At 42.2% G+C, this 19,587-nt stretch overlaps 1 protein-coding gene across 1 annotated transcript in view; it reads right to left on the bottom strand.

Annotated features, from left to right (window-relative positions):
- LOC126163140 (meiosis 1 arrest protein-like) overlaps positions 1-19,587 on the bottom strand; it is a 174,760-nt gene that overhangs the window by 113,003 nt on the left and 42,170 nt on the right. Inside the window, exon 4 of the mRNA XM_049920064.1 lies at positions 11,959-12,093. Coding sequence (XP_049776021.1) covers positions 11,959-12,093 — 135 coding nt within the window. The remainder of the gene's footprint in view (positions 1-11,958; positions 12,094-19,587) is intronic.

The raw sequence follows: 19,587 nt of genomic DNA, 5'->3' as shown, positions 1-19,587 counted from the left end.
ACCTGAGCAGCACTGTCTACTATAAAACCTGTGATTTCTGTGCCCCCTCATGCGCACCTTATGCTTATGAAATTGCTCTTTCACTTGCAGTCTACTGAGTATAGCTCTACAACACAGTTTGAATGCATACTTATGTACTTGTAGGCTGCATCAGTGGCACACAGTTGACCATATGCTTTCCATGGCCCTGCAATGATCTCTGCATGATGTCTCAGATGATTTAGCTGCATGGCGTGTCTCTCCACAGCACAGTTCCTTGCAAGATGAACCCTTTTCTTACATCTAAAACAATATTTTCTCAGGCTACTGGAGTCACCAAATCTTTCTTTACGAGAGGCAATTGCAGCTTCATCTGCTAATGCTAATTCCACAACTTGTGCTAACATTAAATCCTGTTCTCTCACCCTCACAGCTGTTTTACCCTCTCATCTTTGGTTCCTTGTATGAATACTGCTCTTGCTAGTTTCCCACTCAGAGCTCGGCTCCACAGAATGTCTGATTCTCTCATTACCCCCTGGACAGTTTCTTGAAACTGGTGCTGCCATGTGTCCACTTGCCTTGCCCATTCAGCCATGGCTCCCCAGAATGTCTGATTCTCTCATTACCCCTGGACAGTTTCTTGAAACTGGTGGTGCAATGTGTCCACTTGCCTTGTCCATTCAACCATATTTTTAGAATAATTCAAGATAATCATAAGTAGCAATCTGAAGTCCGTTTTGACTCACAGTTCTCCAACAGAATTCGCTTCAGATCTGCCCCAGTTATGATCAAATCACATATGAGTAACTTACTCCATGTAGCTCCCGCAATCCTAGTTTTTACAAATTTTAGTAGGACACTATGAATATGGCCTGGAGTAAGTTCCAATGCTAATTCACGGTTGTCTATGAATTCCCTAAGATAATCTTTATTTCTGTCAAAAATGTTTGGCATTATCTTGAATGTGTAAAGCTATTTGTTGTGCAGGGAACTCACTACCATCCAGATTCATATTAGAGGTGTTTTTCATCCTTCCACACAGCTGCAGACCTTGTTTTCATGAAACAGTATGTTTCAGTCACTGTGTTCATTGATCAGGTGAATGGCACTGTGTCAGCATTTCTTGAAGGCGACATCAGAAAGCCTATGTTGCTGATTCAGGTGTCATAGGCCCCCACCTCGGCTGGTGTAACTGATTATGATGACTCCTTCAGTGTTTATTAGTGGCGGTCTCTTGGCAGCAGTCTCATAATTACATGGCACAGAACAGCTGATGTTCTTGTTCTTCCTTCCTTCTCATTTGTTACTGCTGTACACTAAAAGGATTGCTCTGCCAGTTTTGTGGTACCTGAACTACCTCAAAAGCTCAAACCAAATTTTCTCAAAACAAAAGCTTGGCAGCTCTCCTAAGAGAAAATACTATCTTCCTTACTCAAACGCACCTCACTTCTTAGCTAAGGTACTTGGCCAGGAATCAAAGCCTGCAATCGTCATCGGATACCAGTCTGTATGTTGTAATCCAATGGAGGTCATAAAGTACTTACGTGAATCCCTCAGTCGAATAGGAAGTAATGTGGGATTTTTCAAAAGTCTATTGACTCTTTCACATACAAGCGGCTTTGTACAAGGGAACAAGTTTGCGACAGGATCTAGCTGAGGTTTATCTGGTTTCTGTGGTTGGAGATAGTACAAAAAGACACAGGTATAAGGCTAGGGAGCTAGAAATGAAGAAACAAGTTTCTGGGTTGATACCTTGCTCTGATTTTATTGTGTCTTCCCAAAATTACATGAACATGTTGAAGAGCACAGACACTGGGTCATAATTTCAATGAGAGTAGGACATAGTTGAGGCTTATTAAGTACTCAAATTACTAGAACAAATAGCCTGCCTGGCCTAACACTTTGACTCAAATCATGAAAAGGAGCCAGTTTCTTATTGCTTAAACCGAACTGGCAAGTTCCGTTAAACATCACACTGTAAGTGACAATCAGTCACAGGTACAAGTAGGCCATAATAGATTAACTACCAATATCCCAGAGGTACATATACACAAGAATACAAGTCCTCTTTAGTGTGCAAAATTAATTGAATAGATTCTTTCATTCACATAATTTTCTGTTGTTGGTTGACAGACCCTCGAGGCTTGTCTGCTGGCAAGAACTCCTGAACTGTTGAATTCTGCCCTGCTCATTGCCTGGTGGCCTCTATATAGTGTGTTAGGGCTGACTGCTTTTAGGTGGTTTGTGACTGTGTTGCATTTTTACTTGCAATTTGCAATTAGCCAGCTTAAAATCAGTGGTTCCTTAATGCTTGTGACCACCTATTGGTCTGGTGAACTGTACATTTCCATCTAGGCTTCTAGACTCTATTTTTTTTTTTTTTGCCCCCCCCCCCCCCCCCCCCCCCCCCCCCCCGACACATTTCTGTGGCTAACACTTTATACCTTTATTATACTTCTTTTACTTGAAATCCAAGATGGAAAGATATCACAAAAACAGTTGTTTCCAGGTTACAAGTCACATTATCACCATGATGTAACTGCTCATTTGTTGCATGTCAAAAATTAGAAAATGAGGGATGTTCTGACCAAGGAAAAAGTACTTGGGATAGTATAATGAAAAGTGTGAAGTCTCCACATGAGTACTATCAACTAAATTTTGGTTACATGGTAAATCGCACAAATCTAAAGGCTGTAAATTTAACTAAATACTTAGGGATTACAGATAAGAAAAACTTAAATCAAAATGATCACATAGATGATATTGCAGGAAAGTCATCTGAAGACTGCAATTTATTGGCAGGATACTTAGAAAGTGCTACAGGTCTGCTAAAGAGACTGCTTACACCATGCTTGTCCATCTCATCTGGGGTATTGTTGTGTGGTGTGAGATGCATATCAGATGGAATTTCAGAGCAGGGCAGCTCATTTTATATTACTGCAAAACAGGAGAGAGACTGCCACAAATGTTATATCTGAACTGGGGTGGTAATCATTAAAACAAAGGTGTCTCATTGTGGCAAGCTCTTCTCATGCAATTTCAATCACTAACTGTCTCCTCTAATTGTGCAAATATTTTGGTGGCAACCACATACGTTGGGAGGACTGATCATCATAAGAAAATAAGACACATCAAAGCTCGCATGGAAGGATTTAAGTGCTCTCTTTTCCCACATTCCGTTCAAGAGTGTAATGGCAGAGAACTAGACTGAAAGTAGTTTGATGAACTCTCTGCCAGGCACTCAGTTGTGAATTGCAGAGAAATTGTGTAGATGCTGTGAAATGGCAAAAATAATGTATTCACAGTTTTTAAACTACTGTGGCTAATACTTTGTATTTCTCAGTATAATGTTGGTAAAATAATAGGGTCTCTGTATAAAAGTAGCAATCCTGAAAGTGATTCTAGGCTTTTTGATTTAATGAAATACCATATGGTATATGGAATTTATGGAAATTTCAGTTATCAAATCATCATGCATGAAAGATATTAATTGCAGTGAAAGTGAGAGAATAACAGACTGATAATGATGTGATGGCTATCCACAGTATAAGCTATATTCACCAGACAGTTTGTTTTGCCCTAAAAAGTAATGGAGTACATACTGACAAGCCTATGGTGACTTCTTACAACCACATTCCTCTAGGAATATTTAACACTAACATCAATGTTGGAATGCAAAGGCTGGTTGATGCAGCTCTCAATGCTAGTCTATCCTGGCCAAGCCTCTTCATTTCTGCAAAGCTTCTGCAACATAATCTATTTGTCCCTGCTTGCTCTATTCAAGTCTTGGTCTTTATCTTCAATTTTGAGTCCCCAAACTTCCTTTCTTCACCAAACTGATAGCTCCCTTCTCAACTACTGCTTACCTTTCACATTCTTTTTTCTTACGACTGTAGTCTAGTTTCTGTTAACCTGTTGCTTCCTGTACTTAATCCCCGCTACCTCCAAATCTTCAAAGAATTGAGCCCAATCAACATTGTCATAAGTTTTCTCTATATCTATAAATGTAGGTTTGCATTTCTTCAACCATATGTTCTATGGTAAATAATACAGTCAGTATTACCTCATGTGTTCTTTATTTCTCTAGAATACATACTGATCTTCTCAGAATTCAGTTTCCACCTGTTTTTCCAATCTTGTGTAAATATAATTCTCAATATTTTGCAACCATAACTTATTAAACTGATGCTTAGGTAGTATTCCCACTTGTCAGTACCTGTGTTCTTTGCAATTGGAATTGTTACATTCCTCCAGAAGTCTAAGGGTATTTGCCTGTTTCATGTATCTGGCACAACAGGTGGAACAATTTTGTCACAGTCGGCTTTCCCAAGGATCTCAATAACTCTGAAGGAATGTCGTCTACTACAAGTGCATTCTTTCTCCACAAGTCTTTCAGTACTCTGTCAAATTCATCTCACAGTAGCATATCCCCTATAGAAACTTCATCTACTTTCCACTCTCTTTCTACAATATTGTCCTCAGCTTTGTTTCCCTTACATAGATGTACCATATATTGCTCCCACTTTTCAGCTTTCACTTCTTTTCTTAAAAGCGGTTTGCCATCTTAGCTCTTGATATTCATACAGCCACTTCTCTTTTCTTTGAAGATCTATTTACTAATCCAGTGGCATCTGTCTTTTCCTAGCCTTGTGTGCATGTGTCCTCTAGCCATTCCTGCCTAGCTATTTTGCGCTTTCTATCAATCTCGTTGTTTAGACAGCTGTACTCTTTTCCCCCTGCTTCATTTTCTGCATCTTTATATTTTCTTCTCGACAAAGTAAATCCATTATCTCCTGTGTCATCCAGGGATTTCTATTAGGCCTTGTCTTTCTACTTATGAGATCCTTTGCTGCCTTCCCTGTTTCATCTCTTAGAGTTACTTATTCATCTTCTACTGTATTCCTTCCCCTTGTTTCAGTCCAATGTTGCCTGATGTTCCCTTTGAACCAACCTTTCAATTTATTCAGGTTCTATCTACTTAATTTCCTACCTTTTCACAATGTGTTCAGTTTTAATCTTCAGTTCATTTACAATAAATTATGGCGAAATGACTGACAGTGTAATGTCTTGTTTCTCATGCACTGTCTTCCCATTATATGATCAATCTGAAACTTCCTAAGGTCCCCAGGTCTCTTCCACAAATACAGTTTTCTTTCATGATTCTTATATCAGGTGTTAGTGATGATTAAATTATGATCCATGCAAAATTATGTCAAGCAGTTTTTTCTTTCTTTCTCCTTCTATTTTTCCTCCTCTTCCTTTTGCTACTACTGAATGGTGATCAACCATCACAATCAAATTTTTGTCTCCCATAACTATCCAAATTATGTGTGAAGCTAGATGGGATATAAGCTTGCACTGTTGTGATGTATGTTGAATTATTTCTAATAAAGAGAAGAGTATATCCTCTCTTCTCATTATCCGCCAGGCCTCAATCTCTGCTAATTTATAATTTCAATTTGCTGCCGCTCATACCTCACCTGTCTTTCAACAACATCTTTGCCTCTGTACTTCCGCCTTGACTGACATCTCTGCCCAAACTCTTTGCCTTTACAAATGTCTGCTTGTGTCTGTGTATGTGCGGATGGATATGTGTGTGTGTGTGCGAGTGTATACCTGTTCTTTTTTCCCCCTAAGGTAAGTCTTTCCGCTCCCGGGATTGGAATGACTCCTTACCCTCTCCCTTAAAACCCACATCCTTTCGCCTTTCCCTCTCCTTCCCTCATTCCTGACGAAGCAACCGTTGGTTGCAAAAGCTTGAATTTTGTGTGTATGTTTGTGTTTGTTTGTGTGTCTATCGACCTGCCAGCACTTTCGTTTGGTAAGTCACATCATCTTTGTTTTTAGATAGATTTTAAGAAATTCAACAAATAAGAAACTGTCTGACACTAGGAATGAATTACCTGACACTAGGAAGGAATTATCTGATAAAGTAGATACTAATATTAAGGAACTATCCAACAAAGTAGATTCTAAAAGTAATGAACTGTCTGTCAAAGTAGAAAATACAAGAGAAGAACTAAAATTAGAGATAACAGAACACATCAAACACATAATAGAAACTAAATTAACTAACATTAGAAGTACTTTGATCCATATACGAATGTAGGCTTTCCCTGTGTATACAGTTGATGAAATATTCTCAGGCTTCCATCCGGGTAGCTGTGTTGAAAATACACGACGTTTCAATGAGCGTCATTCTCATCATCTTCTTCACCAGAAGATGGTAAGAATGACACTCATCGAAATGTCGTGGATTTTCGACGCAGCTACCTGGATGGAAGCCCAAGAAGATTTCATCTACTGTGACCCAGTTGTCTCAGGAGTTGAAGGACGAGATCAATAACCAACACAATTTAGTCCACAAGGAAGTAAAATAGAAATTCAAAGAATTAGATGGTAAAATTAACAAAGTAGGTTAATTTACCATTAGAGAGTTCAAGCAGGTTAAAGAGCAAATCTCAGAGGTGAATGAGCATGTAACTGTTTTAGAACAATGCAAAGAATTTAGAGAAATAGTTAATACACCTGAAAAGCTATCTAATCTGGAAGAACAATTACCTAAATTTGTAAATTCTAACATAGAGAAAGTAGAATTGCTTAATACTAACAGTCTTTCTAAGTGGTCAAAGTATATTACACCTTATCCCATTAAAGAAATACCAATATAGTAATGCATTGTTTGCAAGAGTATTTTCAAGATGTGGGTAAACCTGATGTCTATTAAATGATAATGGCCACAACTTATTAGCCACAATTGAAAGGAATTCTTGGTTTGGGAAGAGGTAATACATGTAACTACATCCAAGTAAAGTCCACAAACGAAACGTTGTTAATGTATTATGAAGATTAGGACAATTATGTAAAACATACTGTTCTACAATGCACACTACCTTGGCACAACTAGTGCCAGAATTTCAAGCAATCCTTAATGAATTACCGCTTATGTCAACAGAATTAGCTGCTGTAGAGATTATGGAAGAGCCCTTGTTAAAATTGTTTACATGGCTGAATTCACCGGCAACTGACTTTGGAAAAGTTGCTTGAGAAGGTACACAAGAATTTGATTACACAGGCACAAAAAAAGAGTTAGAACTTTAATGGTAAGGCTATTGTTCCCAACTTTCAAGTAAATGATTTGGGGTTTTCATCACAGCTCAAATTTAAAGAAGGAAATGAGCAAATTTTTTCACCATTAGAGTGGACTTTCTAAAGTTCAGAGCATACCGTATCCAAAAGTGATATATCTCATAGACCCTGATACAGGCCAAGATAAAGGATTATACAATATAGTTTTGGTTAAAAGATTTAAGGCCCCAGGAGAGTTTGCGCTCTTTGCAAATTTGATGGACTGACAACCACTGGCCATTTGAGTTAAATTGTTTCTGTTTTTCTGTCGTAATTTTCTCGGAGACAGTTTCTATGTTCGTTGACTATTCTATTATGTATTAATAATAACATTCCTTCAATTGCCACCTTTTCCAGAAACAGAACTAAAAAAAGGGGGGGGGGGGATATGACCCCAACACATGCACATGAATAGTTTAGCATTTATTCAATAATAACTGCATTGGTACATTCATGAGGATAGCCTTGAGCTTAGCTAATAAATTTAAGTATAAATTAACATTTCAAGTAAAATTTTGAAGACATACAATGTCATAACAAGGTATAGGTCCATGAGGAATAAATTTTAATAACAGAAGATGAAATGCTACCGTTATCCTGGTGTATTCATAAGAAATATCTGGAATAAAATCATTTGTATTGTCTAAATCTAGTAATTATAAGGAAGTAAAGAATAAGCTATATGTATCAGTAGTGTGAGAAGTATGTGTACGTATTGATGTTATACGAGTTATAAACAAGACTAAGGGGGGGGGGGGGGGGGGGGGGAAGAAGAAGCTGGAAGACAGGAGTTAAGATATTTAAACAGAGAGCAATCAGGTAACATCAGCAGAAAGCAATTATGGGAAAAACTTATCGATCAGAGTGAGAAAAGATAGTAAAAGGGGGCCAGTAACTGTGTTTACTGATTAAGTTAAGATGGGGCATACCCAAATAGTGGATAAGTTGGAGAGGAAAAGGGTGGGTGGAGCCACAGCAGGAATGAACTCTACCTTGGTTAGGTGAACCACTGAAGAAAGGACCCATACTGTATTTTTTTAGGGAAATGCCACATCAATAATGGTTTAGAGGTTTGACACAATGACTACCTTTAACAGGAATGTAAGTGCAGTGACTACAGAAGTACGAAACTCTAGAATGACTGGTGGTCATGATGTGAAAGTTTTCTTTAAACTAGTTCTGTACTTGAGTAGACTTAACTGACATTAGAGAGGTTGGAGCAAGAGTGTTCCATGCTTGTTGACTAGAGCCTGTACTGAGATTTTACTCTAGAGACGTAATAGTAGGCATATACCCAACAAGCAACTCCTCAGGTAATAATAACACGAGAAAGAGTAAAACATAACTATCTATGTACATATTCAAGAAGTAAACTGAAACTCTTAAGTATATGGGATTGAAGGCACTGCATTGTTAATTAATTAAATAAATAAACAGACACATAAACCATAAGTATGCTAACACAATACAAATATATATATTTCAATGATATCTTGCTATATAGAAAGACTGGTCATTGTAGGACAGTTTCTTGTATCACACAGGATGTGAAGTAATAAACATGGACACACACAAAATAGAGCTACACTGTTTAGCTTAGTTTACCTGAAATGAAACAACAAAATTGAAAAGACTGGTTATTAAAAGTGAAGTTTTATTCCTTTTAAAAGAAGGAAATAATATAAAGTGTTTTTAAATAATGGATCAAGGAAGCTGGAGGAGGCTGACTGGTGAGGCCAAAGATCAACTGTGGTTTGTGTGGCCAACACAGTAAGTAAGTAAGCAATTTTTTTAAGTAATTAGGTTGTTTATAGTTGTATGTTAATAAGAATCAAATTCCCTAGGAGAGTGTGAGAGGTCCCTACATTTTTCCTTTAAATGGGTGGATACAAAGTATTACATGGCACTTAGGCAAATGATATTTCACACTCCTTGTGTAGTACAAGGAAAGATGATCGTGACAGAACAATGTTAAGTTGGGAGTAAGTTGCAGAACATATACTGCGCATGGGTGTTTGTTTTTGTATGTGCAGACATTAAATGGGAGGTGAAGAATATGAGAAAACAGCAAGAGGTGACAACAAATAAATGGCTTCACCTGCTGGGGCTAGGGCTTTTTACATTTTGGCATCATGGCTTGGAGGTGGCTTGACCAACAAGGAGCAACCACACTCTCCAAGAACGAAAACAAAAGGCAAGACAATTTTGGAACAAATGAAATATATTGTAATCTTGATTGTCATGTTGAACCTTTGAGGCAAATGTAGTATGTAAAGTTGTGTTCTACACAATTCATGAATCACACTAATGATCTGCACATCCAATCAAGGAAATATATGTCTGTACAAGGAAAGTTGTGGATGTGCCTTTTCATGATATGAGTAGAAGTTATCTTCTTTTACTCCAACAGCAGCAGCAGAACGTGAAGAAGTCAAGCCTTTTCTTGGTGACACATGAGACTTCAGAGGCACTGATTAGCAAGGCCTCTACTTCAAGAGAATCGACTATGGTGGCTGATTTGAAAGAAAAAGGTAACTACATCAGATGATATGTCGGGAGACAGACCTCATGAAGTGTTTTGACTCAGCTTCAACTGAGGGAGGGAGTGAGCCAGTAGCTACATAAAATCATAAACCAACAGGAAAAAAACTTCAAGGATTATTTTACCTTCAGAATATTTTACCCAAGAGGATGCCATCATCATTAAGATATACAGCGGAAGTGCATGCAGGGAAAAAATAACAGTTATGGCTTCCTCTTGGTTTCAGCTGGTAGCAGGACCAGCACAACAAGTCCCTTTTGGCTAATGTTACCATTGCCCCTGCAACTAGTGAAATGCTGCTGTCCTTCTTCAGGAACCATGGGCTAGTCTGGCCTTTCCACAAATATTCCTCCACTGTGGTTGAATCTACAGTACGGTGATCTGCATTGTTAAAGAAACAAGCCACCCACCTCACCAAGGTCCACAGTTTGGGAGGGAGGGGGGATCAACATTATACACTGTAAGTTACTGAAATCAATCAAATTTGTTTGTAAATATAGCAAGAAGGGTTGTGACACCAGGCAGTTTTTTTTCCAGAGAATGAAAAACATGTAATGCAAATATATGACAATACCAGGTTCAAAGGTAGTTTGCAGATGGTATGACAGATAGAAGAACTTCATGAATTAATTGAGATAAGTTCATAGACTTTTACAGCTCAGACTGTTAACATAAAAGTTTCATGAGTGCAGATCTCAGTCAAGTAATAAATAACTGCAACTAAATGGATAAAACTAACTTTTGGCCATGGCTGCTGTGGCTTCCTATGAGCCTATTAATGGACAAACTGTGTTAGCAGGAGTCCCTTATATTTTGTTGTGTCTCCTCTACTGTGCATGGCATCATGTCACAATTTTAAAATGTGTTGACTTTATTGATTTGGTGTAGTGGAAAGAATGAAAACCTTATTTTGGCTGATTTCCGGTACTGTATGGAGAGGGAACCTGCTGTTGTCTATTGCTGAAGCAGTGTGAAGAATGATTGGCAGTCATCAGTAAATGGTATGCTGATTCTTGGGAGTGTGTTTTCTTCATGTGGGTCATTTGATGCTCAGCAGCAGTTTCTCACTGGTAATATCTGTATCAGCCAATGCGCATTCTCCCGACAACTCCTATCATGAAACCTCTGGGAAAATACACGTTTAAGGAATCCTTTCAGATCAGATTGATAGTTGTCCTCTTAATGTTTACAAGTATTCAGATTTTCTAAAGTTGTTTAGGTGGTTTTCCATTTAATTCTCAATTCAGAACCATAACAGAATGGTTATTTCATCAGGGAAATAAATAAGTCAATCAAGATTGAAATGCATATTACACATTTTTGTGCTGCAGTTATAGGACGTGCTCTATAATAATATTCAAGAGTGAAATCAGTTTGTTAGTCTGATCAGTTCATAGCATTAACTGAAAATGATAATACCACAGCTAATCAGCAAGAGATATAATGAGCTTGGACATTGTATCACACTTGCTGTTATGAAAAACATAACTGCCAAGTCAGATTTTCATCACTTTCTACTAGCCAGTCATTTGTTTTAAGACTACACATATATAGCTACTAAAAGCTATTAAAAATCTGCATGCATTTATATGTTATTTAGTTTCAAAATTTTGAATAACTTATTAATATTATTTTTCAAATTCTCTCCTTACACATTTGATTAAAGAAACATATAATTTTTCCTTGTAATTATTTGTAATAAAATTTAATCATTATGTTGTATTCAAAATCATGCTTTTTACTTGTTTTTGCTTGGAATATTCTCTTACGTATTATTTGGGAGTATCTTCATACTGATACCACCTGAGACATAAAGATAACTAATGCATTTGATATCAATTTCATTACAATTTTCTGATTAAAGTAACAAAATGGCCATGACAATAACTGTTCACATGGAAGTGTTTAATCAAACAGAAGGATACTTCATTTAATTGTGTGGATAAATTTGAAGAACCTCAAAATCCTTTTTCCACAGGAATCATCGAATCACTCAACTGAGCCATTTTACAGCAAAGATTGATCTTATTTTATGTTAAGGTATGAGAAAATATTCAGCAATATTCTGGATGCTGAGCCAGCAGTGCCACTATATAGTTAATAGCAACTGTCTTTTTCACAGTAAAATTAAATAAGTATATACTGCAAACACATACTTTACACTAAAATATCTAGAGTTAATCAAAAAGAAACTAACTAAATGAAAACTATATAAAATCATATTCCTGTCACCTATTAATACCTTACCAATATGTACCAGATGGGGATATATTTATAATATAAATGTGTCTCTTTATATGAGAATTTACCTGTATCCTTTTGAGTTGTGTCTTTTCAATATTGTGAAGTAATTTCTCAAGAAATTCGAGAATTGGTAATCCAGTTTTTCTTGTAATTAAAGTAATTTGCAGTAAAGGCATAAAATTTCCAGTACTGCCACCAGGCTGCAATGAAAAGGAAAATATTTTATTATTTTTTTAATTTGTTAGTCAACAGGAATGGACTGATTTGTTCCATACCATAACTGAATAGAAGTTTGCAACTATTATACTGAAATTGAGAATAATAAGAAAGACTTTAGAATGACAAGGATAGTCAAAATGTAATATGTGAGGATTCAGTCATACAGTGGGAAGTACAGGAGGTATATCGACAACTGCTACCTTCCACATAGAGGAGGCACTGAGTCGCAGACAGGCACAATGAAAGGAATACTAGAAATATTTTTAGCTTTCAGACAGCCCTCCTTCAGAAGTAAAACTCTCACACATTCACACAAAAGCAACTCACACACTCATGACCACTTTCATGGGCTGGCGAGTAGCAATCTATTCATTCCAGATTACTGTTAAACTTCAACCACAAATATTCATACACTTATATGGGTATGGTGTCTGTTCTTTCGGACATGTCCAAAATAACAGACACCATTGATGTCCTGCAGCCATCTAGAACGAAATTAGAATTATGTTAATACTGTCAGCTGCGCAAGGGTGTTGATATAGATCAACGGGGACAGGTGAAAATGTGTGCCCTGACCGGGACTCGAACCCGGGATCTCCTGTTTACTTGGCAGACGCTCTATCTGAGCCACCGAGGGTACAGATGATATTGCGACTGCAGGGACTATCTCGTTCATGCCTCCTGCAAGACTCACATTCTCACCTTGTATGTCCATACACTACATTCGTAGTGTCCCACCCCAACACACTCATTACTCGTGGACGACATTCCTCCACGTCCCGTAAGAGTTTGGGCAATATGTGTGCATCCTCACAGAAGAAGAAGGTCATGGCTGGTATTGCCAGAACTATATACTTATATCGATATGGTGTCTGTTCTTTTGGACATGTGAGTGTTGTTCATAATGATCCCCTAGAGTAAGAGCATAACCGACACGACCAGCGACCATTGAACCGTCAGTATACACAACATCAGAGCCTTGAAACATGGCAAGGATTGAAAGAAAGCGGCAGCGGAGGGCCTCAGGAGGGACTGAGTCCTTTGGGCCCTGTGCCAAATCGAGCCGAAGGGATGGGCGGGGCACACTCCACGGGGGTATGCGCAGAGGGGCCCGGAAAAGGGGTGGAAGAGGGAAAACCTCAAGCCCAGAGAGAAGAGATCTGACATGAACCGCGATCATACACCCTGACCGGGGCCGCTGTTCCGTAAGATGGACAACCGTCTGAGGGAACAGGCGACAATAATTGGGATACCAGGGGAAGCTACAAATGTGTGTAGCATAAGCGGCCAGTAATCATTGGTGCCGGAACTGCAATGGAGGGACACCTGCCTCCACAAGTCTGCTGATGACAGAGCTTGTCCGGAAAGCTCCAGTGGCGAGTCAGATCCCACTGTGTAGGATGGGGTCCAGCAACCACCATGAAGAAGGGGATGCCGAACTGTAAGACAGGCTCCCATAATCTAGACGGGACTGAATTAATGCCTAGTACAACTGTAGAAGGGTAGACCAATCGGCACCCGGCACCCCAGCTGGTGTGACTCAAGCAACGAAGAATGTTAAGATGCTGCCAACACGTTTGTTTAAGCTGCCGAATATGAGGTAGCCAAGTCAACTGGGTATCGAAAACCAATCCCAAAATGCGATGTGTCTCCACCACAGCAAGAGGTTCCCTGTCAAAATAAAGCCATGGCTCAGGGTGAACAATGCGTCGCTGGCAGAAATGCATAACGTAGGTCTTGGCAGCCAAAAACTGGAAGCCATGCGTTACAACCCAAGACTGTGCCTTTTGGATAGCGCCCTGTAGCTGACGTTCAGCAGCCGCAATGCTAGTGGAGCTATAGTATAGGCAAAAGTCTTCAGCATACAAGGAAGCTGAGACAGACGTTCCCACCGCCACAGCGAGCCCATTAAATGCAATCAAAAAGAGGCAGACACTTAAGACAGATCCTTGTGGTACCCCATTCTCCTGAACTCGGGAAGAACTATGGGAGGCCGCAACTTGCACATGGAAGGAACGAAGTGACAGAAAATTTTGTATGAAAATTGGGAGCAGATCCCAAAGACCCCAACCATGAAGCATAGAGAGGATGTGATGTTGCCATGTCGTATCGTATGCCTTCCACATGTCAAAAAAGATGACGAGCAGATGCTGACGGCGGGCAAAGGCCATACAGATGGCAGACTCCAGGCACACCAGATTATTGGCGGCAGAGCGGCCCTTACGGAACTCACCCTGAGACGGAGCCAGAAGGCCCCGAGACTCATGTAGCCAACTCAACCTCCGGCTCACCATGCGTTCGAGCAACTTGCAAAGAACATTGGTGAGGCTAATGTGGCAGTAGCTGTCCACCTCCAGTGAGTTCTTGCCAGGTTTCAACACGAGGGATAACGACGCTTTCCCACCATTGCGACGGGAACTCACCCTCAACCCAGATACAGTTGAGAAGGTCTAAGAAGCGTCGCTTGCAGTCCACCGAGAGGTGTTTGAGCATCTGACAGTGGATGCGATCGGGCCCGGGAATCGTATCAGGGCAAGAGGCTAGAGCACTTTGGAATTCCTACTCACTGAATGGAGCATTGTACGATTCAGGGTGTCGCATGTGAAATGAAAGGCTCCAACGTTCCAACCGCTCTTTCAGGGAGCGGAAGGCCAGTGGGTAATTCACAGAAGTGGAACTCTGAGGAAAATGCTCCGCCAAGTGGTTTGCAGTTGTGTTGGAGTCAGTACAGACTGCTCCACTCAGTGAACATGCAGGTACGCTGACGGGGGTCCAATAGCCGTAGAGTCGCTTAATCTTGGCACAAACCTGTGATGGAGAGGTATGGAGGCCAATGGTGGAGACATACCTTTTCCGGCACTCCTGCTTGCGTTGGCGAATGAGGTGGCGGGCTCACACACAGAGCCATTTAAAGACGATGAGGTGTTCCAATGAGGGATGCCGCTTGTGACACTGGAGTGCCTGCCTGCGATCTTTAATCACCTCAGCGATCTCGGGCGACCACCAAGGCACAGTCCGCTGCCGAAGGGACCCAGAAAAACAGGGAATGGCAGATTCTGTGGCAGTAATGATGCTGGTGGTGACCGAGTGAACCATCGCATCAATGGTGTCATTGGAAAAAGACTCAATAGTGGCAATGGAGGTGAACAAGTCCCAGTCAGCCTTATTCATAGCCCATCTGGAGGGGCGCACACAAGAGTGACACTGTGGCAGTGACAGAAAGATTGGAAAGTGGTCACTACGGCACAAGTCGTCATGCACACTCCATTGGACAGATGGTAATAGGCTAGGGCTGCAGATCGAAAAGTTGATAGCTGAGTACGTGCCATGTGCCACACTGAAATGTGTGAAGGCACCATTATTTAAAAGAGAAAGGTCACGCTGTGGCAATACTTGCTCAACAATGCTGCCTCAGCCTGTTGCCACTGATCCGCGCCACAGAGGGTTATGGGCGCTGAAGTTGCCCAGTAACAGAAAAGGTGGCCAGCAATTGGGTTATCAGCGCAGCCAGGACATGCTGCGGGACATCACCATCCAGTGGAAGATAGAGAATGCAGACAGTAACAGCTTGAGGCATCCACACCCGAACAGCAACAGCCTCTAAAGGTGTTTGTAGAGGGACAGACTCGCTGTAAAGGGAATGAAGGACGTAGATGCAGACGCCACCAGATACCCTCTCATAAGCTGCCCGGTTCTTATAATAACCCCGATAGCCACGGAGGGCGGGGGTTCGGCCAGAAACCAAGTTTTCTGAAGAGCAATGCAGAGGAAAGGATGAAGGCTGAGAAGTTGTCAGAGCTCAGCAAGATGGTGGAAAAAACCGCTGCAGTTCCACTGGAGGATGACACAGTCCTTGGCCAAGAAAGGCATGAAGGGACCGAGGAGGCAGATTACGCCGCTGGGTCACCTGCTGCCACTGACTGAGTACCTGTGCGAGTGACCCATTGGGTCTGAGAGTCTGGCGAGATCTAGGTCCTCAGCAAATGCCAGAATCTCTACCTCGCCCTCAGATACAGAGATTGTAGGTTGTGGTGGGGTGGGTGCCACTGCAAGTTCCTTCGTCTTAGAGGTCTTCGTCTTAGAGGTCTTCTTCTTTGACTTTTCTCGCTGCTCCTTGGGTTTCACTGGCTGGGAGGACTTCACTGATTCAGTCTCCGGGACGGAGGAGGATTGAGAAGCCCTACGACCAGCTGCTTGTGGGCATTTATGCTACTGTCGGGCATCATCCTTCCCACTTGTAGAAACCTGGGAAGGGAGGGACCCAAGGGACCCTTTGCGAGCGAGAGGAGCCAAAGAAGTTACGCTTCCCCACCTTAGAAGTGGAGACGGGTGTCCCCGATGGGTGGGGGAGGATGTTGCTCCCGAGGTAGAAGGCGCAGGAGCAACAGGGTGGACAGTGCCCCCCATGGGCAAGGGGGCATGTGGAGTTGTATGGCTCAGTGAGCTGACTGGAATTTGCTGAACTGATGGGGCTATCACGGTTGTCGTGGCGGCGGCATATGAGGAAGTCATTCACACAGGATGGGGTCGTTCATATTTCCTCTTAGCCTCAGTATAGTTCAGTTGGTCCAGGGTCTTATATTCCATGATTTTCTGTTCTCTCTGTAAGATCCTGCAGTCTGGTGAGCCAGGTGAATGATGCTCTCCACAGTTGACACAGATGGGAGGCGGGGCACATGGAGTATTGGGATGTGGTGGGCATCCACAATCTCAACATGTGAGGCTGGAAGTACAGCAGGAAGACATATGGCCGAACTTCCAGCACTTTAAGCACCGCATCAGGGGAAGGATATAGGGCTTGACATCACAGTGGTGGACCATCACCTTGACCTTCTCCGTTAATGTATCACCCTCAAAGGCACTGGTAGCAATCTGATTATCCTTTGGGTCCCGATGAACCCGCTGGACGAAATGAACACCTCGATGTTATAAATTGGCACGCAGCTCGTCATCAGACTGCAAAAGAAGGTCCCTATGGAAAATAATACCCTGGACCATATTTCAACTCTTATGGAGTGTGATGGTAACTGAAACATCCCCCAACGCGTCACAAGCAAGTAACCTTCTTGACTGGGCAGAGGATGCCATTTTTATCAATACTGAGCCAGAGTGCAGTTTGGACGAGCCCTCCAACTCCCCAAACTTGTCCTCTAAATGCTCTATGAAGAACTGAGGCTTTGTTGACATTAAAGACTCCCCATCAGCTCTCATACAAACTAGGAACCAGGGCGAATAAGTGTCACTGTCATCCTGAGCCTTACGCTCCTCTCATGGTGTGGCCAGAGAGGGGAACGATTTGGGATCGTATTTCTGAGCGTTGAATTGAGCCTGAGAACGCTTACAGACTGCGGGCTGCTGGCCACCAGCAAGAGGTGATGTACCACGCTTCATTGCGGGTGATCCACCCTGATGCCACCCACTCCGACCGTGAGCCCTCCCCAAGGGCACCACCCAGCCTCAGCAAGGGCCACCTGGCAGGATGGCCGTTCCCAGGTGTCCCGATGCCCCAGGGAGATAGGCATCTATTCCTTGGCATACATGGGAGTTAACGGCGCAGGCATCAGCAGAGCAATCCGTGTGTTGTCAGGGGGCTACAACCAACAGAGTACATGGCGGTCCCACCACAACGGACTGGCTACTGTGCTGGATATTAGGTGCAAGGAAGTCCATGGTTGTCGGTTCCGCAAAAAGCAACACTGTACAGTGTATGGTGGAAATCGCCCCAGGAATGTATCCTCGCCCAAGAGATGGAGAATGAGTGGGATGGCAATGCGACGAGGAGAAAGCTGGCTAAAGGTCTCAATGCATGATGGACACAAGGCACCATGTGAGGCGCCCTTCCCCAATTGGCTCGCTCTTTGAAAGAATTTGAAATATGGAGGTCAAACCCGAGAGGGGACTATCACATAGGCCGAAATGTGAGAGACTCCTTTTAGTCGCCTCTTGCAACAGGCAGGAATACTGTGGACCTATTCTAACCCCTGAACCGTAAAGCCAGTAAGGTGTACAAAGAATAAGGTAGTGGGTTTGGAATCTGAAGGTCATTAGAAAAGATAGTGTTCAACAGCGGCAAAGCCATGGGCGTGAGGGATGTTGGTGTATAGGGAGGTGGGATCAACAGTAGTGAGCAGGGATCCAGAAGGTAAGGGGTCAGGATGATGGAGAGCTTGTGAAAGAAGTGATTGGTATCTTTAACAAAGGAGCTAGATTTTGGGCAATTGGTTGAAGGTATTGATCAATCTGGGCCAAAATTTCGTTAGTGGAGGCACACTAACCAGCCACAATGGGGAGTCCTGAATTGTAGGGTTTGCGGATTTTGTGGAGCATGTAGAAGGTGTGTGTGCTGGGTGTCATAGGTGCTGGGCCTTCTCCACCAGACCTCACGGCGCCTAGAGTATCAGCAACCAAACTGACAGCCTGCAGCTGGGGAGTTGCCCGCCTCGCAGGCACACCGAAGCACTACACAACCTACAGGCAATATTGATGAATGGCCACAGGAACAACCACAACAACAACACCACAGCAAAGACACCAGAGGCCACTACCGGCCCACATAAACATAAGGAAGAGGTCGCTCCACATCCCGGAACTATTTTCACATGTCAAACCACGCGATGGAAAATAGGTCCAAGGTACTCATCCGCCGAAGCGCTATAAAGGCTGGCACATGGCCGCACATCGGCAGTTCATCGACCGCCAGCAGACTTGGATAGCTGCCGCCCCGGCAGCCCGGCTTGGATCTTCTCGCTGATCTCTGGATTAGGCTTGGTATATCGGAGACGTCGCTGGCGGAGACTAGTAGGAAATTATTTCAGTTGTTTTCTATCTTATTCTTGTATGTAGTTGTGATTCGAAGATGGATCACTGTTTTGTGTTGGCGTTATACTTGGAGAAGTTGTTTTGGTTAACTGAACAGTCCAATAAATTGTTTTCGGACTTTGATTGTTAGTTTTTTCTGCTTACGCAGACATATCAATAGGGGTGAGGAGGGAGATGGGTTCAGGGGAGAGGCTCTGGGAAGGGAATAAGGCTTTAAGCGGAGATTAGTGGTTATGTTGGACTTCTGGGATGGTATCACTATGGCAGAGTTTATACGTTTATAGATGGAGGAGTCAGATAATTTGCAGAGGCCTTCCGCCACACAGGCAGTGGCAGTGGTGGAACCTTTGTCTGCAGGTAGGATGATTAGATAAGTAATTGTTTTGAGGTTGTGTATGGCTGTCCTTTCTTCTGCTGAAAGGCTGGTGTTCTTAGGAAAGGACCTGGGGAAGAATGGTGAGGCTAAGCGGGAGGTAGGGAATTCCTGGAATGCGACCCGGGAATGGTTAGGTGGGAGGAGGGAGGATCATGGTTAGATGGGGTATGGATTAGGAGACGAAAGGTTGACTGATTGGATTAAGTTGGCTTTCGCTGGAGGGATTGGTGGCAAAGCAGTATACCCATTGCAGGGATCAGGAGAAGCAGAGGAGGATGTC

Source organism: Schistocerca cancellata, chromosome 2 (assembly GCF_023864275.1).
Source record: "Schistocerca cancellata isolate TAMUIC-IGC-003103 chromosome 2, iqSchCanc2.1, whole genome shotgun sequence".
Lineage (NCBI taxonomy): Eukaryota > Metazoa > Arthropoda > Insecta > Orthoptera > Acrididae > Schistocerca > Schistocerca cancellata.
The sequence above is the reverse complement of the archived record's forward strand: the minus strand, read 5'-3'. Positions and strand labels throughout refer to the sequence as shown.